The sequence below is a fragment of the Dictyostelium discoideum genome, assembly GCF_000004695.1.
Source record: "Dictyostelium discoideum AX4 chromosome 3 chromosome, whole genome shotgun sequence".
Taxonomy (NCBI): Eukaryota; Evosea; class Eumycetozoa; order Dictyosteliales; family Dictyosteliaceae; genus Dictyostelium; species Dictyostelium discoideum.
In genome coordinates this window covers 1,377,009-1,404,387 of record NC_007089.4, presented here as the reverse complement: position 1 = coordinate 1,404,387, position 27,379 = coordinate 1,377,009, and the positions used below count along the sequence as shown (strand labels likewise).

General features: G+C 23.7%; 10 protein-coding genes across 10 annotated transcripts in view; 4 read left to right on the top strand and 6 right to left on the bottom strand.

The window, feature by feature from the left end:
• Positions 1 to 75: 75 nt before the first annotated feature.
• Positions 76 to 4,511, bottom strand: DDB_G0278919 (hypothetical protein; the record flags this gene model as incomplete). The annotated part of the gene is made up of 3 exons (XM_642731.1): positions 76 to 2,618; positions 2,710 to 3,033; positions 3,140 to 4,511. The coding sequence occupies 3 exons, from the start codon at positions 4,509 to 4,511 to the stop codon at positions 76 to 78; spliced, it is 4,239 nt and encodes a 1,412-aa protein (XP_647823.1).
• A 476-nt stretch (positions 4,512 to 4,987) lies between these two features.
• On the top strand, positions 4,988 to 6,567 carry DDB_G0278917 (hypothetical protein; the record flags this gene model as incomplete). The annotated part of the gene is made up of 4 exons (XM_642730.1): positions 4,988 to 4,994; positions 5,593 to 5,718; positions 5,876 to 6,223; positions 6,551 to 6,567. 4 exons carry the CDS (start codon positions 4,988 to 4,990, stop codon positions 6,565 to 6,567), a joined length of 498 nt encoding a protein of 165 aa, XP_647822.1.
• Positions 6,568 to 6,799: 232 nt separating this feature from the next.
• Positions 6,800 to 10,205, top strand: adprt1A (NAD+ ADP-ribosyltransferase; the record flags this gene model as incomplete). Its single annotated transcript, XM_642729.1, has 5 exons — positions 6,800 to 6,939; positions 7,094 to 8,870; positions 8,964 to 9,532; positions 9,730 to 9,977; positions 10,123 to 10,205. 5 exons carry the CDS (start codon positions 6,800 to 6,802, stop codon positions 10,203 to 10,205), a joined length of 2,817 nt encoding a protein of 938 aa, XP_647821.1.
• Positions 10,206 to 10,286: 81 nt separating this feature from the next.
• On the bottom strand, positions 10,287 to 12,251 carry DDB_G0278915 (hypothetical protein; the record flags this gene model as incomplete). The annotated part of the gene is made up of 1 exon (XM_642728.1): positions 10,287 to 12,251. The coding sequence occupies one exon, from the start codon at positions 12,249 to 12,251 to the stop codon at positions 10,287 to 10,289; it is 1,965 nt and encodes a 654-aa protein (XP_647820.1).
• Positions 12,252 to 12,702: 451 nt separating this feature from the next.
• On the bottom strand, positions 12,703 to 15,280 carry repB (transcription factor IIH subunit; the record flags this gene model as incomplete). Its single annotated transcript, XM_642727.1, has 2 exons — positions 12,703 to 14,981; positions 15,157 to 15,280. 2 exons carry the CDS (start codon positions 15,278 to 15,280, stop codon positions 12,703 to 12,705), a joined length of 2,403 nt encoding a protein of 800 aa, XP_647819.1.
• Positions 15,281 to 16,185: 905 nt separating this feature from the next.
• rpl9 (60S ribosomal protein L9) lies at positions 16,186 to 17,082 on the top strand (the record flags this gene model as incomplete). Its single annotated transcript, XM_642726.2, has 3 exons — positions 16,186 to 16,231; positions 16,476 to 16,847; positions 16,934 to 17,082. The coding sequence occupies 3 exons, from the start codon at positions 16,186 to 16,188 to the stop codon at positions 17,080 to 17,082; spliced, it is 567 nt and encodes a 188-aa protein (XP_647818.2).
• Positions 17,083 to 17,673: 591 nt separating this feature from the next.
• On the top strand, positions 17,674 to 18,712 carry DDB_G0278957 (hypothetical protein; the record flags this gene model as incomplete). Its single annotated transcript, XM_642725.1, has 2 exons — positions 17,674 to 17,755; positions 17,937 to 18,712. 2 exons carry the CDS (start codon positions 17,674 to 17,676, stop codon positions 18,710 to 18,712), a joined length of 858 nt encoding a protein of 285 aa, XP_647817.1.
• A 69-nt stretch (positions 18,713 to 18,781) lies between these two features.
• DDB_G0278913 (hypothetical protein) lies at positions 18,782 to 20,140 on the bottom strand (the record flags this gene model as incomplete). The annotated part of the gene is made up of 2 exons (XM_642724.1): positions 18,782 to 19,254; positions 19,363 to 20,140. The coding sequence occupies 2 exons, from the start codon at positions 20,138 to 20,140 to the stop codon at positions 18,782 to 18,784; spliced, it is 1,251 nt and encodes a 416-aa protein (XP_647816.1).
• A 227-nt stretch (positions 20,141 to 20,367) lies between these two features.
• DDB_G0278911 (hypothetical protein) lies at positions 20,368 to 21,402 on the bottom strand (the record flags this gene model as incomplete). Its single annotated transcript, XM_642723.1, has 3 exons — positions 20,368 to 20,559; positions 20,689 to 20,955; positions 21,058 to 21,402. The coding sequence occupies 3 exons, from the start codon at positions 21,400 to 21,402 to the stop codon at positions 20,368 to 20,370; spliced, it is 804 nt and encodes a 267-aa protein (XP_647815.1).
• Positions 21,403 to 22,262: 860 nt separating this feature from the next.
• The window catches only part of DDB_G0278909 (leucine-rich repeat-containing protein), a gene marked incomplete at both ends in the record, with an annotated part of 5,959 nt that continues 842 nt past the window's right edge, over positions 22,263 to 27,379 (bottom strand). Inside the window, one exon of the mRNA XM_642722.1 lies at positions 22,263 to 27,379. This exon is cut by the window's right edge and continues 503 nt beyond it. Within this exon, the coding sequence (XP_647814.1) occupies positions 22,263 to 27,379 (5,117 nt within the window).

The window sequence follows — 27,379 nt, the reverse complement described above, 5'->3', positions numbered from 1 at the left end:
TTCATGTGTGTGTGCTTTTATTTATTTAATTATTATCGATAAAAACCATTTTTATTCACCAAATTATTATTATTATTATTGGTTCATTGGTTTTAATTTAGTTTGAACATTTTTAATGAAATTTTGATTTTTTCTCTTTTTATAAAAATAGTAAGCAATTGAAATTGCAATAACAGATGCAAAACCAAAGGATCCAATAACTATACCAGCTAATTGAGAATTTGATAAACCAGATGAACCACTAGTACAAACAGAATTTGAATTATTTTCATTTGTATTTTCATTACTATCTAATAAAACGCTAAAATCAGGGTCGATCAATGCTTTAAAACTGTAAATTGGTATTATAATTCCAACAAAAGATTGAACTTGGTTTGGTGATATTTCATTGGATTGTTCAATTTTATTCATAGAAGAATCTAAAAGTACATTTGAAACAGTTGCTACTTTTGAATCAATATATGCACGTTTAATAAATCTACCATTTAAAGAATGATCTTGAATTTGAATTTTTAAATAATCATTTTCATTTTCGCTTATAAATTCTTGAGATGCACAAACGTCTTTAGTTTTTGAAGATCCAAATAAAGCGGACATTACCAATTCAAGTTGATTTAATTGGCCAGAAAATGCATATTTAGAAATTTCTATTGTATATTTAACAGAAAATGGATTCATTGTTAGATTTTTTTTAGCAAAAATAACACTGGTTAATTCAGTAAACCATTCCAATGTTACTGTAATATTGGTTGTAACCATTAAATTTGGAGTTGACAGTGAGGATGTTGTAATATTTGTATAGTATTGATTCTTGTTTTTACCTAATTCTGTTAATAACCATTTATTATCAAATGTAAATGATTTAATACTCTTTCCATTGAAATCCAATTCTCTAAGTGATACAATAGAAATTAATGAATTATATAAAATATTATTATTATCTAAAGTTGGAATATTAGATGTTGGATCTGTAGTATTTATAGTTGGAGGTGAAATAACAATTTGTTTTTGAGTGCAATCTTTTCCAGACCATGGGTTATAACAAATACATGAATAAACATTACAATAACCTTGACTACTATTACCACAATTTAATATGGAACATTGATCTTCGATTTCAGAACCCGAAGAGGAGGAGGAGGAGGAAGAAGAAGTAGATTCTGAAGAGGAAGTAATTTCAACTATAGGTGGTAAATTATAATTAATTGGAAAAACTACCCAAGTATTTGAATTTTCAACTTTAATGGTGAATGAATTATTTGTTGGTCGTAAATTTGAAATTAATAATGCAGTGTTATAACAAGTAATTGAATTTGTTGGTATTGTAATTTGTTTTGAATTGATTTCAACTGTAATCGTTTGACTGTTATTAAATCCAAAACCAAATACCCATAAATCACCACCATAAATAGTGATTGAGCTAGTATTGGTAATTATGGGTACTGGATTATTATTAATTGAATTCATTACATCAATATACCAAGGTAAATTTAAACTATTTAGTTCATCTGAAGAATAACCTTTATAAGATCCACCATTATTTAATAAACCATAAATTGAAATTATATAACCACTATCACTACCTTTAAATGGTAATTCAATACTGCAATAATAGGAAACAGTATATAAACTTATAATGGTTGAAATATTTGTTTGACATTCTAAAATTGTTAAATCTTTGCTAGTTAGATAAATTTTTGGATGTTGAGAGTTTATTTTAATACCACTTTCACCATCTGTAATTGTAAAATTAAATTCAACAATTCTATTTGATTGAAAAAGGTCAATTGATTCTCTTGAAACTACAAAACTTGAAATAGATGGTGGTGTATTATCTAATGAATTACAACGTGTTGTAGTAAAACTATTGATTGAAATGTCATCTAAATAATTTATAAAAGGATTCTTAATAGGATTTGGATAGAGAGTTTGTATTGAAAATGTTGAATTTACACCCATAGAATCATATAAAATCACTTGAGTAATAACATAATCTTGATTGATACATGATTCACCAGGTTTAATAATTGTTAAACTATAGTCAAATGATTGAATACCAGGGGTACCTCTAACTGGTGATCCAATTGAAATATTATAAATTGAATTATCAATTGACCCCATTACAACTATAAATCCATTGGTGAAGCCATTAATTGGATCAGAGATTGTAATATCCCAGCCAACACCTGAATCACCATTTCCTGGGTATTTTTGAATCTTTGAAAAGATTGGACCATATAAATCTACATTGTCTGAAGTTACATTCAATTGATATTGACTTTCCAATGGTAAATTTGAGCTAAATAATTGAACATTGTAATTAAAATATAACATCCATGGTAATAAACCTGGTTGAGTATTTGCAGGTATTATAAAATCAACTACAAATAATCCAATTTCTTTTACCCATTTCGCATAATAAATTTTATTGGATAAAAATGGATTAACTGTATCAAATGATAATGGATCCAATAATATAAACCCAATTGGTCTATTAACATTATCAATATTTGAATAATTAAAATATAATCTATTTGATATTGATTTATTTGTAATATCAATTGGATTATCAATTTTTAAAAATTTAAAATTTTCAATTTTATAAATATCAAAATTAACTATATATATGGGTTGAATAATGATTAATATGTTAATTAAAAAAAAAAAATTTTTTAATAAAATAAATTAGATTTTTAAAAAAAAACCTACCATTACTAATTAAATCTGGTAAAATAATTCTTTTAATAGGATTAATTGAATAATAATCACCTTCATAAAAAGTTTGTGAAAATTCAACATTATCATATAAAACAAATTTGAGATAAGATCCAAATAAATTCATTTTAAATTCATAGTTTCCATTATATATAGTACCAGAAACTAAATATTCTAAAGATTTAAATTCAATACTATCATCTATTACAATTTTAAATAATCCATTTGGTGAAATTATAGAAATTCTAACTAAAAAAAATGAATCATATAAATGAATAAGTTCTAAAGAATCAATTGATTGAATTTTAAGAGTTAAATCTATAGATATTTAAATAAAATTAATAATTATTAATATTGTTATGTTATTTGATATTCAATTTGTTGTAATATGTATATACAAATAAAGTTTAAATATAATATTTACTTCTTCTTTGAAGATCATAAACTTCAATTGAAGTTTGTAAATTTGAATATTCTTGAAATATTAGATTTGGATGAAAGTCATTTAATACAGTTAAATAATTGAATGGTAAAGATACATTATAATTAAAATTTAAATTATTACCAAGTGAAAAACCAAATGGTGCATTTGGGTAAATATCTTTTTCAGCATATTGATAATGAAATAATCCCAAACCATATTGTGCTGTATTTATACCATTAATAGAAACCACTAAAAGATTTGGTCCATTTATAAAATAAGTTGGAGGATCTATATGCATTGGAAAACTAGTAGATCCAGTAAATTTATCTTTAATCATTAAAGGAGTTGTATTGAAATCTTGGATTTTATCATTATTTTGAACTTTAAATGTATAATTTGTAGCTGAAATATAATTTGCATACATAGTATTGAAATAACCAATATATTGAAAATAATTATCACCACCCAATGATGATATTAAATTTGGATAAGCAAAATTTTGATCTATAAATTGTAATGGTCTCTTTATATTTGGAGAAGTTAAAGTAAACTTGAATAATGGTCCATACCTTTCACCCATACATTGTATGACATTTAAAGTATCTTTTGGAAATGTTTCAAAATTTAATATTTGATTTTGATTTATATTATTATTATTATTACTACCATAGAATGATGGAATATAAACATTTATTGGTTCAACTTGATCAAAAGTGAAAAATAATGAAATATTCCAATCTTTATATAAATCATCTTTAATTAAATCTATACCAGTATATTCTGAAAATGTAACTTTATAAACATCACTATAAATATGTTCTATATAAAATGGATTACCAATTACAATTTCTACTGGATATATTAAACCTTGGATTTTAATGAATGCATAGAATGATTGAAAGGCATTCCAATCGAAATTATTATTATTTTGAAGTACTGTTATATTTAAATTATCCACATCAATTTCAATACATGTTAAATTATTTTCCAATGGATATTGAAATTGTATTGTACCATCAATTAAAGTTTGTAATGATAATGATTCTATAATACCAATTTTCGAGGAAAGAATAAATACTTGATATAATTTTGATGTTGAATTTTCATAAAGTACATTATAACTGTTAACCATTACCTCTAAATTACTATAAGAAAAAGTTGCTTCATAAAAACTTTGATCAACTCTTTCATCTACGATTAATAAATTTAAATAAAAACCACAATAATATCCCACATTTAGTATACTCTTATAATTTGTTAAAGTTTGTTTTTCTGTTAAATCATAAATTTTAATACCATCATATTCAAACTGGCAATTTATTAAATTTATAAAAAATATAAAAAATAATATTATTAAATTTATTATTTTCATTATTTTATTAATATTATTATTATTATTATTATTATTATTATTATTATTATTATTATTATTATTATTATTATTATTATTATTATTATTATTATTATTATTATTATTATTATTATTATTATTATTATTATTATTATTATTATTATTATTATTATTATTATTATTATTATTATTATTATTATTATTATTATTATTATATTTTTAAAAATAATGGTTGAAAAAAAAAAAAAAAAAAAAATAATAAATAAAAAAAAAAAGAAAAAAATAAAAAAAACTGATTTATTTTGATTTTTTTTCGAATTTTTAAAAAAAACTCAGTGTAAAATATCTGTTTTAAAAAAAAAAGAAAAAAAGTTTCGGCAACCAATCTTTTTTATTTTGATCTAGATGTGTATTTTTTTTTTCAAAAAAAAAACAAAAAAAAAAAAAAAAAAATTGATTAATTTTCGGTTGATATTTTTTTTCAGAAAATATCTAAAATGTCTCGTGAATTGCATATCGTTTTTAAATTAATTAAAAAAAAAAAAAAAATCACAACATTATTTCCAAAAACATCAAAAAAAGATTTTCATTTATTTTCACACTCAAAAGAACAGAGGACAGTTAATAACAGTTGGTGGTTCCATTATTAAATTCCAAATTAAACATTGATAACTATATTTAATTTTTATATTTATATGATTATTTTTTGAATTTTTTTTTTTTTTGGACTTTGAATTATCGCATTGTGTGTAAATTAATTTTTTTTTTTTTTTTTTTTTTTTTTTTTTTTTATAAAAAAAAAAAATTAAAATTTGTAATTACAAATTTATTGTGGTAAATGTAAAAAAAACCTATTACTATATATATAACATCTCATTTTTTAATTATGGACTTCAAAAAACTATTAAACAATCTTGTAATTGAAAGAAAAATTCATTATTTAAAATAATTCTTAAATATAATAGAAAAAGAAGAAAAAATAAATCAAAGGAAAGAAATTTTTTACATGATAATGATATGATTGAATTATTTTTTTTTTTTTTTTGTTTAAATTTACTTAATTATTTATTTTTTTTAAATTTTTGAAAAAAAAAATATTAAGGTAAATTTAGTTTAGAAATTGGAAATTTACCAATAAAAGCAATAAAATCAGATTGGTTTATAAATTTAGAAGAAGCTAAAAATCAATGTTGTAGAAAAGTTTATGATTATTTAATTATTGAACCAAGTGTAGCTCCAACACTAGAAAAAGAAATCATTGATAAATGGAATAACACTTAGATTAATAATTGTGTTATCAATATTATTAATATTGATATTATTAGTACCATTTTTATTTTACATTTTAATACTATTTATATTTGTTTTATTAATTTTTTTAATAGTACCATATATATTATATAGAAATAATAGAATATTAAAGAATATTGGTGAAAAAGAATATGGAATTGTTAGAAAATGTAAATCATATCATTATTTTAAATGTCCAATTAAAAATACTGAAAAAGGTGAATATTTAATTGATTTATCTATAAATGATAAAATTGAAATTCAAGATGTTTCAAATGATAATTTTTTAGCTATAGCTGAGAATGAAATTAATTTAATTTTAATTCCCACTCAAATTAATTCACATAAAATAAAAATTTATACATTTCAAAAAGGAAAAGAATTAAGAATTAGGAAATATAATGGTACCTGTTCGTGTACAGTGAGAATTTTATTAGAAGAGGGTATAGAATTAACATATTTTAATCAAACATTCCAAAGGAATAGTTCACTGAAACTGATTTACCAATTTTAAAAGTTATGTCAAAGAATGGTATTCATTATTTCCAAAATAATTTATTAGATCCAATAGAGATGAGGAAAATTGAAAAATATCAAATAATTATAGAAATTCATTTCAGTTGGTTAGTTTCTTTTTTTTATAAAAAATAATTAAAAAAAAAAAAAAAAAAAATGTAAAATAATTTAATGCCAAAATATGATTAAATTATAAATAAATTAATAAAAAATTAAAAAAAGTTTTTTTTTATTGTACATTAAGAAATTTTTAGATGTTTTTGAACAATAATAATTAAAAATAAAAAAAAAAAAAAGTTTTTTTTACTTGAAAAAAAAAAAAAAAAAAATATCTTTAAATAATGACAATTTTTGAAATCTTAAAATTCGGAGAAATATCTTTTTTTTTTTTTATTATTATTTTATTTTTTTGAAATTTGAAAAAAAAAAAAACAAAAAAAATAATTTTTTTTTTTTTTTTCTTTATTTTTTTTTTTTTAATCATTGTTAATAGCAAAAGAAAAATGGCAACAAAAAATACATCTCCTTATGAGATTGAATATGCAAAGAGTGATAGATCAACATGTTCAACCTGTCAAAGAGGTATTAATAAAGAAGCAGTTCGTATTGGTTATAAAACAAAATCAAAACACTTTGATGGAATGTTTGTATTTAATATTATTTAATTATCAAATGATATCATTCATTTATATTATATGATAATTTTTAAAACCTATTTTATTTTATACTAACTATTTATTATTATTATTTTTTTTTTATTTTTTTTTTTTTTTTATTTTTTTTTTTATTATTATTAGGGATGTATCATGGCATCATTTAAAATGTAAATGTCCACAAGTACCATCATTTACAGATTTAATTCACTGGGAATACCTTCGTTGGGAAGACCAATTATCAATTAAAACAACTTATTTTTCATCTGAAAAGTATGATCCAAAATCAGCATCAGAGGTACAAAGAGAGAAATATTTAAAGGCATTATGGGAAGTTAAAGATAGTATTGCCGATAACTTGAAGGGACCAGCAATTAAAAACATCATTCAATATAATAAAGGTTATGTTGATAAGGTATCACCAGTTCATTTACTTCATACTCTCTCTGATTGGATGTTAAAAGGTCGTCCAGGTAGATGTCCAACTTGTAAGAATTTCGATATACTTTTCAATGGTATCGAATATCAATGTAAAGGTTGGATTTCAGGTTTCACAAAATGTGATTGGAAAGGTGATTCAATTGAAAGATGGGCTGTTCAATTTCCTGATGATCTTTCAAAAAATAAATTCCTTTCAACTTTTAAATATTCAAAAGATTATCCAAAATCAACTACAAAATATACTGATGCTGGTGAAGAAGAAGAGGAAGAAGAAGAAGAGGAGGAACAAGAGCAAGATAAGGAACAACAAACTGAAGAAAATGCAAGTGGAGAAGCACAAACTCAAGATACATCTTCTTTAGATCCAAATAGAGATGAAGATGAAGTAGCAGTTGGTAATGAATGTGTTAATATGGTAGTTGCAATTGCTGGTGCAGAAAAAGTATTAGGTATTGCCCCAACGAAAATTAAAACTTTAGTTCAATCTCATGGTGGTGAAGTTGTTGAAGATCCATTAAATGCAACTTTAATGATTTCAAGTGAAGAGGAAGTTAATAAGGCTAAAAAAACTAAAAAGGTTCAAAATGCTATTGATAATATTCCAATTTTCCCACCATCTTGGATTCAAGATTTATGTAATAGAACTGGTAAAGGTGTTGAATTAAGAAAAACTTTAGTTTCAAAACCATTTATTATTGCACCATCTCAATTAGCTGATGATGTTTTATTATTCACTGAAAAATATTTCAAACCAGTTGAAGTCGTTAAAAGACAAACCACCACTACCACTACCACCTCATCCAAAAAGAGAGAGTTAGAACCAACCATTGTACCAAAGAAAGAACCAAAACCAGGATCAAACATTCTTAAAGTTAATGACGATTTTAATTATGGTGGCTATGAAATCTATGTTCATCATGATGAAAAATATGGCTATACTGCAATGAATGTTATGCTCAATAGTTTGGATATTGAAAGTAACTCTAATAGATTCTACCAAATTCAAATGTTAAAACAAAGAGGCAAAGAAAGATATACCGTCTATTTAAGATGGGGTCGTGTTGGTGTCAATCAAATTGGTGGTCAAAAAGATACAACCTACTCCTCTTACGAGTCTGCTCTTTCAGAGTTTGCTGAGCGTTTTGAATACTTTACTGCTCAAAAATGGGAAGATCGTTATAAATTCAAAAAATTACCACGTAAATACTATATGATTAGTTTAGATGATGGTAATGATGAAGAGGAAGAAGAAAACTTGGTTGAAACTGTATTAAAGAGAAAGAAATCTGAAACAACAACAACTTCAACCTCTCAAGAAATTGAACCAAAGAAAGAAGGTTTACCACAAAGAGTTTTAGATTTAGTTAAATTAATGTTTGATCCTGAAATGATGAAAAAACAATTACAATCTATGAATGTTGATACTGAAAAAATGCCATTAGGTAAAATTAAAAAATCACAATTAATTGAAGGTTATAAAGTAAGTTTTTTTTTTTTTTTTTTTTTTTTTTTAATTATTTTGAATATAATTTTAAATTTACCAACTATTTTTATTATTATTATTATTAAAAAGGTTTTATCAGAAATTCAAGACATTTTAAACACAGCTAATCCAAGTCGTAATTTACTTTTAGATTGTGCAACTAGATTTTATACTTTGATCCCTCATAACTTTGGTAATCAAACTGCACCATTAATTGATACAGTCGACCTAATTAAAGCCAAGATGCAATTGGTTGAAACTCTTATCGATGTTGATATTGCCGCTAATCTTAAGAAGCAAACTGAATCACTCGAGGGTAACATGATTGAAAATCAATATATTACACTCAAAACCAAACTCACTCCACTTGATAAAGATAGTGTAGTTTATAAAACCTTGGTAGATTATGTTGCCAATAGTCAAGATAAACAATTTAGAACCAATATCTGTGTTCAAGATATTCTTTCACTTGAGAGAGAGAATGAAAGTGAACGTTTCACTCCTTGGGCAAAAGATAAGAATAGATTACTCTTATGGCATGGTAGTAGGTTAACTAATTTCGTATCGATTGTCTCGCAGGGATTAAGAATTGCTCCACCATCTGCTCCAAAAACTGGTTACAGATTTGGTAAAGGTATTTATTTTGCTGATTGTATTAGGTAAGTGTAATTTATTTATTTATTTATTATTACTATTATTATTATTTTTTATCATTATTATTATTATTATTATTATTATTATTATTATTATTATTATTATTATTATTATTATTATTATTATTATTATTATTATTATTATTTTTATTATTATTATTATTATCAAATTATTTACCTTTATTTTTTTATTTTTATTACAGTAAATCATTCAGCTATTGTTTCACATCAAGTGATTGTCCAACTGCACTTATGTTATTATGTGAAGTTTCACTTGGTGACATGAATGAATTGAAACATGATACCTATATGGAAGAGGCACCACATCCATTCCATAGTACAAAAGCTTTAGGTATGGCTGCTCCTCACAAAGATGGTAATCATCCTCTTTCTGATTCTGATGGTTTAGTAGTACCATTAGGTAAAATTTCAAAGACTGGTCTCTCAACTTGTAAGTTTACATTTTTAAAATATTTTTTAATCATTTCATTCTCTAATTTACTTACTTTTTTTTTTTTTTTTTTTTTTTCTTTCCTTTCTTTTTTTTTTTTTTTTTCTTTTCCTTTCTTTTTTTTTTTTTTTTTTCTAAACAAAAGCATGTACTCACAATGAATTCATTGTCTATAAAATTGAACAAGTCAGAATCAAATACATCTTAAGAGTTTACAATGGAAAATAAAATAAAATAAAATTTTTTAAAATTATCCTTAAATTTTTTGTATCAATAAAAAAAAAAAAAACAAATTTTTTTAACATAATTTTAAAGAGATTTTATTAATTTTTCAAATATTTTTGTCATTTGAGCAAAATTTAAAGTTTTTAATATAGTTTCAACTATTTTTGGTTGATTATTTAAATAAAGAAAAGAACTATTAACAAAAATTAATTTTAAAGATGGTGGGAGTGGTAATAAAAGTGCTCCATTTCCTCTAGCCACTAAATATTTGATTGATATTGGAAGCTCACTACATTTAATTGGATTGTGAGTAGAAATATCTAAAACCATTAATGATTGAGGAAGGCAAGTAAATTGAAATGGTTTAGTTAAAAGTGAATGTATTTTTAAAGCTACCAAATTTTTAAATGGTGTTTCAAATAAATTATTTGGAAATGATCCATCTCTTAAAATTAATATTTTCAATGAATCTGGTAATGAATGTTGTGAAGAAAGTGATTGCTTGTCATTAGAAAATCCGATTTCCAATTGCTCTATTTTTGGTGGCAATGCTCCAATCTCAATATATTTTATATTTGGAATGAGGTTTAAAGATTTTAATGATAAACAATCATTTAATATACCTTTTTGTAATATACCATCATTTTTTGTTAAAATTTTTAATTTTTGAATATGTGATGGAATATCACCAGCTTTAAAATTTTGTATTTGACGGGATAAAGAAATATTAACCACACTATTTGGTAATAAATTTAATTGTTCCAAAGAATTAATACCATGTATTTTAATTAAACTTGGTGGAATTGAATTTGTGGATTTAAAATATTGATTTGGTCCCATTGTAAATGATATTAATTTTTTAGGTAATACATCACTTTCAATTGTTAATATTTCTTTTTTATTATTATTATTATTATTATTGTTGTTGTCACCATTATTAGCAGTGGCAGTAGCTCTGGGTCCTCCTTTGGGATATGTTTTTAAAACTAATAATTCAGTTGGAAAAACATTTGGAAATAAATTATCAAATGGACATTTTATAGATAAATTTGTAACAGAGTTTGGAATTAGGCTTTTTCTATTCTCAAAATCGAAAACTTCATTGACTGAAAATGATGGGCCAAATATAATTGATTTTAAATTTTTTAATGGTAATAAACTATTTTCATTTAACTTACAAGGTTTTGTGAATGTGATTGATTCTAGATTTTGTGGTAACCAATCACTTGATATTAATTGTTTCAATCCATTAAAAAAGCCAATATGTTTAACTGATTGTGGTAGAATTCCATTTTTAAATTCAAACTTTTGTTCACCATAAAATTCAATTTTTTCTAACCCATCTGGTAAAGATTCATTATTCAATGAAAAACTATTGAAAAGGAATAACTGTTTTAATTGTTTTGGTAAATTTTTTAATTCTTTTTCATAATTAAAACTCATTGAAATTGAATTTATATCATTTGGGAAAAGATTTGTTTTAATCGGTTTAATTTGAATAGAATCTGGAATATCCAATTTATTAATTTTAATCAAAGGTAATGTTTTATCAATTTCTACTTGAAAATCTTTTTCACTTAAAAAAGTTGAAACAAAATTTTTAAAATTACTTGGAACTTTTATAATATTATTTGATATTTTATTTTCATTTTCATTTTCATTTTCATTTTCATTTTCATTTTCATTTTCATTTTCATTTTCATTTTCATTTTCATTTTCATTTTCATTTTCATTTTCATTTTCGTCATCACTCTTTTCATCATCACTTTCATCATTATCTAAAAATATTGAGAATTTACAATTACCATCAGTTGAAATTAATAAATCATTGATAATTGATAATACTAGAGATTTATCATTAACTATCATTAAACTAACTGATTGGATGTATTGTTTGAATGGATAAGATTTTATTGGTCGAACTTGTTCAGAAATATTATCAATAAATATTTCAAGTCTATGTAGATTATATAATCTTGTATGATAAAATATTCTTTGTTTTATTACAACATTTTTCCAAACTTTAAAAAATAATTTGGAGTTATCCATTTTCTGGTGGGAGGTAAAAAAAAAAAAAAAAAAAAAATCAAAAACGAGTGTTTTTTAATAAAAAAAAAAAAAAAGTTTAAAAAAAAATTGATGTTTTTTTTTTTTTAAATAATTCTTAGAAATTATTTTTTATTACTAATTTTTTTTTTTTTAACAAAAATAAATGAAAAAAATTGAAAAAAAGAAAACAAATATTAATTTAAAAAAAAAATAATAAAAAAAAAATAATAATTATTTATTTATTATTAAAAAAAAAAAAAAAAAATATTGATTGAAAAATAAGATACAAATAAATAATTGATTTTTTTTTTTGGAAATTTCCTTTTTTCTTTTTTTTTTTTTTAGTTTTTTTTTCTTTTTTTTTTTAGTTTTTCTTTTTCTTTTTTTTTTTTTTTTTTTTTTTTTTTTTTTTTTTGATTTATTTTTTTGATTTATTTTTTTGATTTATTTTTTATTGTTTATTTTTAGCACGTTGTTTAAATAATGCATGTTGAGTTGGAATACTTTTATAAATTGCAGGAGCTTGATATTCCATATAGTTCATATCATTACCACCAGATAATGCTCTAGTTGAACCACCAGTAGTTCTTGAAACTGTTGGAGCAGAAGATTTTGATTTCTTTGCACCACGAGTAATATCATCGAAATCTTCTTCTAAAATTTCATTTTTACCACTATCTTCACCTTCACCCAATACTTGAGCCAATAGATCGAGTTGATCTTGTTTTGAAGAATATTTTAAGTTTACTTCTTGATCAATACCAGGTAACTCTGAAATGACCTTAAAACTATAACCTTGATCAATTAAAAACTGTTGTCTCTTTGTACTGTAATACATTTCTTGAGTATCTTTTGAAACCAAAGAATAAAAGAAAGCATTGTAAAGACCATCAGATTTTGGTTTTGGACGAAGAATACGACCTAAACGTTGTGCCTCTTGACGACGTGAACCATAATGTGATGAAACTTGAATGATAACGGTTGCCTCTGGAATATCGATAGAGGTATCACCAACCTTTGAAATGAAAATGGTTCTTACGGTTGGATCATGTTGAAATTTCGAGAGAATACTCATTCTTTCATGGCCTGATGTTGGTCCATAAATGAAATATCTACCCAATCCTTTGGCATACTTTTGAAGTGCATAAACATTATCAGAGAAAACAATGATCTTATCACCTCTTTGTTCATGGAATCTAATTAAATATTCACAAGCACGGAATTTATTTGGATTCATTGTATATAGAAGTTTCTTCTTTCCTTGAGAATCATTGATTAAATATTCTTTATAAAATTCCGCTGTCATTGGACACCAAACTTCTGAACATGAAACATTTGCAAGGAAACCTGCTTTTTGTAAATCCAACCAATTTGCCTCATAAAGTTTTGGACCAATAAGGAAATTCAAATCTTGAATCTTTTCATCTTCACGTAACAATGTTGCTGTTAAACCCAATTTACAATGGGCTTTTGTCACTGTTAAAACCTTTCTAAACATTGCTGCTGGTACTACATGTACCTCGTCCAATAATACCAAACCCCATTCCCTATTGGTAATTTCATTCATAATCTTTAACGATTCTGCTGAACGTCTACCACCAAATGCAACCATTGTATAGGTGGTAATGGTAACACCTGCAACATTACTAATCTTTTCCTTATTGTCACTTGTGAATTTTGAAATTTGTCTCTCCTCTATATTACTCCAAAGTTTAAATTGATATTTCCATTGTTCCACCGACACTGCACTTGTACACAACACCAGAATACTCTTTTTCACTGTACATGCTGCAGTAATACCACTTAGTGATTTACCAGCACCACATGGCAATACAATAATACCAGAACGAGCACGACCATTACCAAACATTTTCGATAAAGATTTCTCTTGATATGGACGAATCATTGTTGTTGGCTTTAAATCTATATTTAAATTTGGATTCACTGTATCATTACGAAAATCATATTCTTCCAACACTGGATAATCCAATTGAATACAACGTTTTTTCACTTCTTCCACTTGTTGTGGATCAATTTCAAATGAATGAAAATGTTGATCTGAATTATTTACTGTATCCTCTTCCTCCTCCTCCAATAGATTAGAGAGTGCATCATTCTTTAAAACTGGATCCAATGATTGATTCGCTTGTAAACCACCTGAAATCTGTGCACCTGTAACAACCTCTTTATTAATGATGAAACCAGTTTTTGGATCCACCACAGATTCTTCCAATGTTGGTTTTATTCTTGCTGTTGCAATTGATGAATCTTTCAAGAGGAATTCCAATACCTCTGGGTATGCAGATTCCACAAAATATTTATTCTTTTGTAATACTAACTTCACTTTACCATAACTTTGTGTACATTGTCTAACAAATTGTTCAACCTCTTTTGGTAGTGCTAATTTTGATAATCTCCCTAAAACTGTAATAATATCATTGGTTTCTAATCCAACAGAGACCGCTGCATACAATGAATAAGGTGTTAATTGATATTCATGTATATTTTGTGGTCTACAAACTGGTTCTGCAATTGCAACTAAAAAATCTGATGCTTGTTTATAAATTGCTGAAAATGTCTCTAAAAATATATGACCATCTGGACAAACCCAAATTGGTCTTGATTTATTATCTTGTTTTAATATACACCTCTTTGAATAATCTAAAAGTGATCCTTTTTCTTCTGATGATGTTAATGTTGCACTTGATGTATTTGTTGTTTTTTTTATTGCTAAAAAAAAAAATAAAAAAATAAAAATTATTATTATAATAATTTTATTAATAATTTATTAAAAAAATTTATTTTTTTTCTTATATAGTTTTATTTTATTTTATTATTTTATTATTTTATTTTATAATTTATGAAAAAAAAAATAAAAAATTAAAATAATTAAAATAAAACATACATTGATTAAATTCACCAGATTCTTCTAAATCTTCTTCATAATCAGTCCATGTATTATATGATTTTGATGATTGACCAGTATTTCCTCCTCTTCTTCTCTTTAAATTACTATCACCACTTGACATTATACTAATTATTTTATATATATATTTTTTTTTTTTTTTTTTTTTTTTTTATTTTATTTTATTTTTGTTAATGTAATTTATTTGAAGAAAAAAAAAAAACAAAAAATATAATAAAATTATATGTTTTCGGGTGTGGTAAAATATAAAAATAAAAAAAAAAAAAAATTAAAAAAACAAAAATTAAAAAAAAAGAAAAAAATTAAATTAAAAAAAAAAAAAAAAAAAAAAAAAAAAAATAATTCAGGTTTTGAAAAAAGAAGAACAAATAAAGAAAAGATGAAAAATATGAAAAATTAATTATAATAATAATAAAAATAAAAAAAATAAAATTAATAAGAATTAAAAAAAAAAAAAAGGTTATTTAGATTACTATTGTTTTTACTTTTTTTTTTTTTTTTTTTTTTTTTATTATTATTAACCCCTGAGATAGATATTATGAGTTTGATTTATTACAATGAACAATAATCCATTTGGAATTTTTAATTTTAAATTTAGATTTAATTTCTATTTTTTTTTTTTTTTTTTTTTTATTTATTTATTTTTTTTTTAATAATAATAATAATAATAATACACAATAAAATTTTATTTAATATTAAAAAACTTTAATATAAATTTTATTTTTTATTTTTAAATTAAAATTTTTTATTTTATTTAAATATCTATTATATTTTATTTTTTTAATATAATAATATTGATCACTATTTATTTGATTTTTTTTAAAACACACAAAACTTTTTGTTAAATTAGAAAAAATCGGGCGAAAAAAAAAAAAAAAAAAAAATTGAATTCAAAACGTAATTGAAAAATAAAAAAAAAAAAAAAAAAATTTTTGGGGGTCGTTTTTTTTTTTTTTTCAAATTTTTTCATTCACATTTGATAGTGATAGAGCCACCAACAAACACATAATGAAAGTAATTAACTCCTCACGTAAAGTCCAAATCCCAGAAAATGGTCAGTACATAACATTTCATTTATTAAATTTGGATAGATTAGGTTAATATAAGGATAGATTATGTCAAATTTATGATAGATTGAATGGATGGAGGATGGATGATTGAGGATTGATGATATTGTAACAGTGGATGAGTGATCATTCCTTTTACTGAAACGAATCTATCCCAAATTTTATCAACTTTTAAAGAATTAATATTAATATATATCAATTATCATTCAAACACACACACAATATATATAGTCACCGTTGATGTTAAGGGTCGTTCAGTTAAGGTAACTGGTCCACGTGGTACCTTATCAAAATCATTCGATCATGCTTCAGTCGATATCAACTTAGTTGGTAAAAAAGAATTAACTGTTGACTTATGGTTCGGTAACAGAAAACAAATTGCCTGTATCAAAACCATCACCTCTATCATTGAAAATATGATCACTGGTGTTACCAAAGGTTACGAATACAAGATGAGATTTGTCTATGCACATTTCCCAATCAACGTTGCTGTCACTGATGGTGGTCGTGTTGTTGAAATCCGTAATTTCTTTGGTGAAAAGATCGTTCGTCGTATTGAATTATTAGATGGTATCACCTGTTACCGTAACGAAAAAGCTAAGGGTTAGTATTTTTTATTTTCCCCACACAAAAAGAAGGTTTTTTTAAAATCATATATACTAAAATTTCTTATTTTTAAAAAATAACAGATGAAATTGTTTTAACTGGTAACTCATTAGAACTCCTCTCTCAATCATGTGCTACTATCCAATTAAGATCTGCCATTAAATACAAGGATGTTAGAAAGTTCTTAGATGGTATCTACGTCTCTGAAAGAAACGTCCTCGAATCCAACTAAATAAATTAAAGGATATATAGTTTTCTCTTAAAAATCATTAAAAAAAAAACAAATATTTATTATTATTTTTACATTTTTTTTTTTTTTTTTTTTGTTATGGAAATATTGCGACAGATAAGAAAAAAACATAGGGCAATGGAATTGGATTTTTTATAAAAAAAAATATGGAAATAACAATTAAATCAAATTTCCAACATATTCCAGATATTTTTTAAATAATTTTAATATTCCAAAAATAATGAATTTCTTGAGAAAGAGATTTTTAATTTCAATTTTTATTTATATAATATACATATATAATATTTGTTTTTTTTTTTTTTTTTTTTTTTTTTTTTTAAAAAAAAAAACAAAACAAATAAAAAAATAAATGAAACATAAATTAATTAATTTACAAAGAAATAATAGTGAAAGTGGAGGAATATATTTTTAGATTTCTTTTATTGTTTGGAAAACAGAAACAATCTAATTCTATTTTATTTTAATTTTTTTTATTTTTTTTATTTTTTAATTTTTTTTTTTTTTTTTTTTTTTTTTTTAATATTTTCATATATTGTTCTCAAAATAAACAAAAAACAGATAAAAAAAAAATTTATGATAGTTACTAAAAAATATTGTGGAGCGGCTGGTATTTTTCCATATACAGTTTTTAATGATAAAATTTATCTTTTAATAGGTAAATATGTTTAAACATACCATTTTTTTTTATTTTTTTTTTATTTTATTTTTTTTTTTCAAACATAACCAATTAATTTAATTATCTTGTTCTAATTTTTTTTTTTTTATTTATTTCTTATAAATATATTTTTGTTAATATTAATTTATAATTTACAAAATAAATAAAATATTTTAAATAGGATATGAAAGAAGAGGGTATAGTGATTTTGGTGGATATAGAGAAGGTATGAGTGAAAGTACATTAGAATGTGCATGTAGAGAATTTTCAGAAGAGACTTTGGGTTGTTTTTCAATGAATAAAGATATCAGAGGTTCAATAGATGGTGTAATCGAATCAACTATAATTATAAGTAGAATATTAAATAATAAAGAATTACATACTAGTGGGTTAGTAAATAAAGTTTTAAATCCAAGGAATCAATATGAAATGTTTGTATGCCCAGTTAATAGATTCCTCAGACGTAATGAATTTAAATATACCTATGATTTAAATAAAAATAAATCCATAGAGTATCAAATTGAATGTACAGAGAAAAGAGATATCTATTGGATTGATATAGATTCAATTATTATATCAGTTGAAACTGATAACCCTCAAATTCGATGCAACAAAGGTCACGTTTATAATTTATACACTGCATTCTTTAATACCCTGAAAGAGCAATCTTGCATTGAACATTTAAAATACCTAAGATCAACTTATCAAAAAGATACAAATTTACTTTATTCCTTAATCACTGATATTTACACTTCACCAAAATTATTAAACAATTTACCAAAACCATCTTTAAATAATAAAATTATAATTAATATTGATGATGATGATGATGATGACGATAATAATAAATTTAAAAATTATAATTCAACAACTACTACAACTACTACAACAACAAATATTCAACCAAATATTAAACAAATTCAACAAACCTTATTTAATAAGTTTAATAATAAATAATCTTTTTATATGTATAATAAATATATATATTTTTTATTTTGTTTTTTATTTTATTATTATTATTATTTTTTACCATTTATTACAAACTTTTTCAGCAAAACCTAATTTATTTTTAAAATTAATTAAAGTACCATCATCTAAGATTGCAGTTCCACTGAAATTACCAAATACTTGATTGGTAGTAGTCTTAATTAAGAGTAGATTTGTATTTTCATAACGATTTATAATTGGTTTAAAAGTCATTTCTAATCTTTTATCATTCGATGTAAATTTCCAATCACTCATATAATCTTCTTGATCGGTTTCTAACTTTTTTGGTATTTCAAATTTAATTTCATCAAATTTATGAGCTATTCCATCTAAAAATATCATATTTTCAGTTGCTGCTGATGTATTACCAAATCCATATCCAATATTAAATCCAAATGTTTTATTATTAAAATAATTATCATTATTATTATCATTATCATCTAATCTACAAGATAAACTACCCCAATACCATGTTATTAATTCAAGCATTGGCCAAACTCCTCTACCCCAATCTTTTTTTTTATTTTTATTATTTTAATTATTTTTGTTTAGATAAATAATAATTAATAATGAAATAATATAATATAAAATAAAAATAAAAATAAATATAAATTACAAACTTAATACAGCTAAAGAATTTTCAGGATTAAATAAATGAGTTTTATCATTTAATTTAATTGTACCTTGAGCTACCATATTATTAGTTTTACAATTATAATAGAATGAATTTGGATAATTATCAAAGGGTGTTGCAATTACCATTGAATGTTTTGGTAAATTTGTTAATTTTATATCAATAATTAATTCATTACCTTTACCATCAAAATTTTTTGAATTACATTTTAAATGTTTTATAATTCCATTTTCATTTTCATTTTCATTTTCATTTTCATTTTCATTTTCATTTTCATTTTCATTATTATTAATATTTTCAAATGATAATTTAATTTTTGAAGAATTATATTCTAATTTTTGGATTGTATGTGGATAATTTGGGAAATTAAATTTACCAAATGGACATAGGGTTAAATCTGATTGGGTCTTGTAAGATGGCTCATCAAAATTGAATAATGTTACACCTGCACTCCCAATATATCCAATATCACCAAATGTTAATGCAATACCAATCCTAGAATTTGTAATAAAATAATAATCCCATTCTTTAATTCTATAATTTTTAACTTTAATTGAATTTCTATCATATTCTTTAATAACTTTAGTTGAAATTCCACATTCATTTAATTCACCTTTTTCATTTAATAATTTACCATCTTTTAATTCATTATGTATTCTAATATTATTATTATTATTATTATTATTATTATTATTATTATTATTATTATTATTATTATTATTATTTTTGTTGGTTGTATTATTGGTTGATGAATGATCAATCATTTTTTTTTTTTATTATTTTATTTTACACTGAATAAAAAAAAAAAAAAATCAAAATAAAAAAAAAAAAATCAAAATAAAAAAAAATAAAAAAATAAAAAAAAAAAAAAATTAAAAAAAATATCTAATCTTTTTATTTTTATTCACATTTCTTTTAATTTTAAAATTTCCAATTGGTTTTTTTTTTTTTTTTTTTTTTTTTTTTTTTTTTTTTCTTTCTCTTTTAATGTTTAAACTTTTGGTAATAAAGGTACTTGATAAAATGGTAAGATATTTCCTGGTGTGATTTGAGTGTGTTCAAATAATGAATTTTCATTAATTGGTGAGTTATAAGAGATAACGAGTGATTCCAATAAAAATAATTTATTACAATCTATTGTTTGATTTGGTTCAATTACTAAATATTTATACTTTGAAAACATCTAATTATTATTATTATTTTTTTTTTTTTAAAAAAAAAAAAAGAGTTAGATTAATATATTTTTATTTTATTATATTTTATTATATTTTATTATATTTTATTTTATTTTATTTTTTTAAAAATTACTTACAACTAAAGTTTTTAAAATACTAAACCAAACTAAAATAAAGATTGCAATGATTAAATAACCAACAATAAAGGTATTTATAGATGGATTTTTATCGTAGATTACATTCAATTGTATAAAGAATGGTAAAATTAAGAAAATAATTCTTCCCAAAAAACCAACACTTAGAACACTTCCTTTTTCACCAATTAATTTTGTTGAAAATATAACATCTCTAAATAAGAATTGATTGTTTATATTTTTTAAAAATTTCTTTTGTTTATGAGAATACTTTTTTTTTTTTAATATTAGTAAAATTCTTTTTTTTTTTTTTTTATTTATTTATTATTATTATAATTGCGTTTGTTTAAATAAATAAATAAAAATACTTACATAAAAACTTTTCAAAAATAAAGTGATTGCATTAAATAAATGTAATAAAACAAAGATAAAGAAAATTATACCAGATTCTCTATTTACGAAATCTGATAAAACCATTAATTGTAATGCAATGTAGAGTGAAATAGATTGCAATAATAGAGCTACATAGAGGTGTGGTAATACTTGTCTCTTTGAATTTATTCCATCAACAACTTTATAAAATTCATTTGGAGTCAATACATTTGTTAATTCCTTTGGAAAAATACTATTATATGAAAGTTGATAATCGAATAATGAAGATCCACTATTTTTTTTTTCACAATATTCTAATTCTAAAATAAAATTTTTTGTTTCCATTTTTATTTTAAAAAAAAATTAATAATGATTAATTTATTATTATTATTATATATTTTTTTTTATATCTTTATTTTATTATTATTATTTATTTGATATTATTAAAAAGGTACGATAATAAAATCACAAAAAAAAAAAAAAAAAAAAAAAAAAAAAAATTATTTAAATTGAAATTAATTAAAAAGTAAAAAAAAAAAAATAATAATTAAATAAAAAAAAAACTAATTAAAATAAATAATAAATAAATAAAAATAAATAAATTTAAAATACCACATTAAAAAAAAAATACAAATATGAAAATATTAATTTATTTACATATAATATTGAAATACCCACCCTTTTTTGAATAAAATTATCTAATTATACATGTGAATTTGTATAACAAAAAAAAAAAAAAAAAAAAAAAAAAAAAAAAAAAAAAAAAAAACAACACACACACACTCGAAAATAATAGTGATTTTTTTTTGGAGGGAATATAATATTATTTTTTTTTATTTTTTTTTATTTCCAAATAAATATAACAACATTGTATTGTAATTGTTTTTTGTTTTTTTTTTTTTTATTCTTTTTTTATTTTTTTTAATATTTTTTTTTTATTATTTTTTTTTTTAATAACCAAATTCCGAAAAAAAAAAAAAAAGAAATGTTTATTTTTTATTTCAGACTAAAAAAAATCTATAAAAATATTTGTGTTGTTTAGATCAAAAAAAAAAAAAACTATTTTTAGAATTGATTAATTTTTATTTTTTTTTAAATTATTATTACTTTTTTTTTATTTTTTTTTTTATTTTTTTTTATTTTTTTTTTATATTTACTATTATTATTATTATTATTATTATTAATGTTTTTATAAATTTAATTTTTTAACTTAATAAAGATAAAATCTTTTTAGAAGCTAATTGAATTGATCTGTTTGAAGAAGAAGATAAAACTTGCAATTGGAAATCTACACCAACTCTTTTTAAAGCTTGATGATTAATTTGTTTTTGAGATAAGATTAAAATGGTTTTAATTGATAGTGTTTTGAAAACCTCTTCATGTCTATCTAAACAATTGACGATGAATTGAATACATTGTTGATTGTCTCTCATTAAGGACTGAGCAGAATCATCTAGAGCAAAGAAAGAGATTGCCCAAATCAATCTCTCCATGATATCAACATTTCTAGTTGAAAGGAAATCGAATAACATTGGTAAAACATTCTTTTGTAAGAAAATGGATCTACATTCTTGAGAGCTTACTAACCAAGAGATGGTTGATATTGCCTCATCCTTGATCATGGAATTCTTGTCATAAAGATTGTTGACTAGTGTTTGCAGGATACCCATCATATGGATATTGACAGCCAATTTGTTATTAACCTTTGCGAGGGAACTTACGAATCTGAGTGAATGGATTTTAATTTCATAATTATTCTCATTACGAATGAGTAGTGTTGAAACTATTGAAACTGACATACTCTGCTCAATGAATTCAATACAAGAGCTATGACTCGAGAATAATGTTAAACATTTCAAAATTGAAATTATAATTGATTCTTTTAGTGTTGAATTTGACAAGATCTCAACCAATTGATTAATAGTTGGTACTAATTTCAAACGTGATTGTTCATGATTAATTAATAAACAATACACTGGGAATAATGATTCTAAAATTTCAATTTGTTGATTATAACCAATAAGTTTAATTAAAACATCAACACCATTACTTTGATAAAATGATTCTAATGCAATTTGATTCTTTAATAATGAACCGATACATGATAAAATTGAACAAATTGATTCTTGACTGTCATTATTATTACCAGTAGTATTGTTACCAATACCAGTATTAGTACCATTATAAGAATTTAATAATAAATTAACTAATAATGATAAACAATTATCTTGAATTAATAATTTTCTAAATTCAATATCTTTTGACATTGTTTCAATTACTTTTAATGAATGTAATCTTAAAAGTTTTTGAGGTGAACTTAATAATTCCATAAGCTTTGGTATGATACCAGCATTGTGTAATTGTGATTTACAATTTTGATTTGAGATTAAACAACACAATGCTAACAATGCTCTCATTGATAAACTATTACCAGAATTTAATAACATTTTCAATAATGATGATACACCACCCTCTTCAATGAATTGATTTTGATTATCTTGATTCAATAGAATACGTGACATTGCACCAACTGATTGTAAAATAATAGTTTCATTAATTACACCTCCACCACTACCACCACCACCATTTTGATTATTACTTGTATAATTTACAAATTGTTGAGTTAAACTTGATAAAATACCAGTTAATCTTACATGATGTAAATGTTGTTCATCAGCTAATACTGTTAATAATTTAATTGCTAATAATGAAATGTTTGCACTTGTTGATGATGATGATGAAGATGATACCCATTGTGATAATGGTGTGAAACCACCTGCTAATATGAATTCATTTGATAGTTGTTCATTAGTTGATAGAGAATAAATTACACGTAATAATTGTTCATCAATTTCTGCTAAATGAATAGTACCAATAAAACATAATGATCTCATTAATCCAATACCAACCATTGATGAATGATTCTCTGGTGAACTTAAATTCTCTAATGCTTTAAGTGCACGTTTAATTGAATCTATTGAATCAGTTGATATTGTTGATGTTGATGCTGATGCTGCTGCTGTTGATAACATTGAAACAATACGTTCTAATACTAAAATCATCTTTCTATTTAATTCACCAGTTTCACTAAATTGATGTTTAACTGTTGCACTTGTACTACCAGTACTACCAGTATTACTATTATTTACTGGTGGTATAGTTGTACTATTAACTGAACCAACTACACTACTACTACCACTACCACTGCTACTGCTACTGCTATCAATTGTAGTATTACCAGTTGAAACAATTGGTTTTGTAATTGTAGTTGATGGTGATAATGCGAAAATACGTTGAAATGGTTGTGATAAAATCTTTGAAATTGTTAAGAATGATGGTCTAGCTGATGAATCAGCACTCCAACATGCTTTAATTAAACGACTAAATACTGATGGAACATTATCGGGTATCTCTGGACGAACACCATTTAAGATTGTATCAGTTATACGAGATACATGAATATCTTGGAACAATGGTGAACGTGTGAATAATTGTAATAAAATCATTGCGAATCCAAATTGATCAGAATTTGTGTCATATTGGTTACAATTACTATTGAATAACTCTGGTGCTAAATAAGGTGAACTTTGTTGACCAGTACGGAAAATACCATCCTTTACGAAATTGAAACCATAATCACGTACCAACACATTACCACTAACACGATCAATTAGAATATTATTCAATTTTAATGCACGATGTACAACATCATGTGAATGTAAATAAGTCATTGCTTTTGAAATACCCAATGAAACACGATGAATGAATTCATTACTGATGATTGTATGATTATTATTATTATTATTATTATTATTATTATTATTATTATTATTATTATTATTATTATTATTATTATTATTATTATGTGATTGTTCAAATAATAATGTTTGTAAATTACTTGCGTCATAATATGGATGAACGATATAGATATTATTATCTAAACAACAACCTGAAACTGGTACAAGATTTTCATGTTGTAATTCTCTGATTTGCATAACTTCATTTTTAAATTGACCTAAAAATTGATCAGTAAATCTTTGAGTTCTTAATTTCTTTAAAATCGTTGGTATTGAGAATGCATTACCAGTGTAACAATCACCAAAACTACCTAATCCTAATCTACTACCAACTTGAATTTGATCATGTGGTACTATCCAATTTGGTAATGATATGTTTTGTCCTAATATCATCATTGATCCAATTCTATTAGTTTCATTATTAATCATTCTTTGAACTTGATCAATTTGTTGAATTGGTGGTTGTTGTTGTTGTTGAATTGGTTGTTGAATTGGTTGTTGAATTGGTTGTTGAATTGGTTGTTGAATTGGTTGTTGAATTGGTTGTTGTTGTTGAACAGGTGTAATACTCTTTCTTGTATTAGTTGGTGAAGAAGTTGGTGAAGTATTATGATATTCCATAATCATTTCATCCAATTTTGAGGTTGCATTTTCAACCATTTCAGTTGGACTTTCAACTTTTTGAATATTTGATAATAATTCTTGTGGTATTATTGGTTTTTTAATTTCTGCTTGTGGTGCTGTTGGTATAACTCCCCATGAATCAATATCTGCTAATGCTTTATCAATTTCTGATTTAAAATGTTGTTGTGGTTGTTGTTGTTGTTGTTGTTGTTGTTGTTGTTGTTGTTTTTGTTGTACAATTGGTGGTTGTGGTTGTGGTTGTGGTGGTGATACAATTGGTGGTTGATCTTGTTTTAATGAGATTGCAGGTACTTTTTTAATGACTGGTTTCATAATTGGTTTACTTGGTGAACCTGGTGTGGAAGTTGGGGTGGTATTGGTTGTTGTGGAAACTGCTGGAATTTTAGCAATTGGTTTAGCCATTGGTTTCATTTGTGGTGATGATGGTGTTGAACCACTTCCTCCTCCTACTACTGGTTTTAAAATTGATTGAGTTGGTGGTGGTACATTTATAACATTATTATTATTATTATTATTAATAAGATTTGATTGAGATGGTAATCTTTTTGGTAAATTTTTAGATGGAGTTGATGGTGTGGTTGCAGTATTTTGATCAATTTTAGTCCAAATTTCTTTAGCAGAACCACCAGAAACTTTATTAGTTTGAGTGGCAGTAGTGGTGGTTGAAGATGGTTTAGCAGTTACAACACTTTCAATAGTTTCTTCAAGAGTTGGTAATTTTGGTGATGGTGATGGTGGTGTAGTTGATGATAATGGTGGAGTGGTTGATAATGTTGAGTTATCAATAGTTGTAACTAATAATGATTCTCTTGATGATTCTTTAACTAATGATGGTACAATAGTCGATACAACTGGTAATTCACTCTCATCAGTTGGTACACTAATTAGTTCATCATCGTCCATTGGCATATTAATAATATTAACTGGTGGCAATGGTAATGATAAATCTAATTGTTGTTGTTGTGGTGGTGGTGGTGGTAGTTGTGGTTGTGGTGGTGTTGTTGATGAAGAAGAAGAGGACGATGATAACGATGTTAATTGTGGTGTAACAAAATCAACGACAGCAGCAGCAGTAGCAGCAGTTGTAGTTGATTTATTACATTCTTCAATTAGTTCCTCTGGAATTGCATCCTCAATGATTGCACGATATAACAAATCCAAATAAACCTTTTGATCAATAACGGAAGCAAATGTTGGGAAATCTGTATTATTTGGTTGTAATTCATTCAAAAGAATATCAATATAATCTTCAGTTTCTTGTTTAGTTAATTCTTTAGTTGGTTTAATTTCTTGTAAAATCTGACTAGCTGTTGTTAGATTATTATGATTAACAATTAAATCTTGTTGTGATGAAGATAAACAATTCTCTGCATTAACTTTTGATTGTAAAATATCAAATGGTGATAATACCTCTGGTGTTTCATCAATTGATTTTGGATGATGATGATGATGATTACTATTATTATTTTGTGATGATGATGATATTGATAATGATGAAGAAGATGGTGAAGTTGATTGATGATTCTCTCTTTCTTTACCAAGGAAATCAGTTGATCTATTCAAGGAAGAATTTAATTTTGGCATCATATTTGCACCAACCGATGGTTTACGTTGAATAAAACTTGTTGATCTACTATTTGGTGATGATGGCATACCTCTAATTGTTGGTGATGATCCAACTGATACACTTGTAGTAGTACCACTACCACCACCACCAATATTATTACTACTAGTATTTAATGGAGTTGGAATTGGTGTTGATACACTACTTAATGATGGTGAAGATTGAGCTGATGTTACAGTATTATTTGGATTATTATTATTATGAACAACTGGAGTAACACTTAAAATTGATAATTGTTTTGAAAAGAAACCTTCAC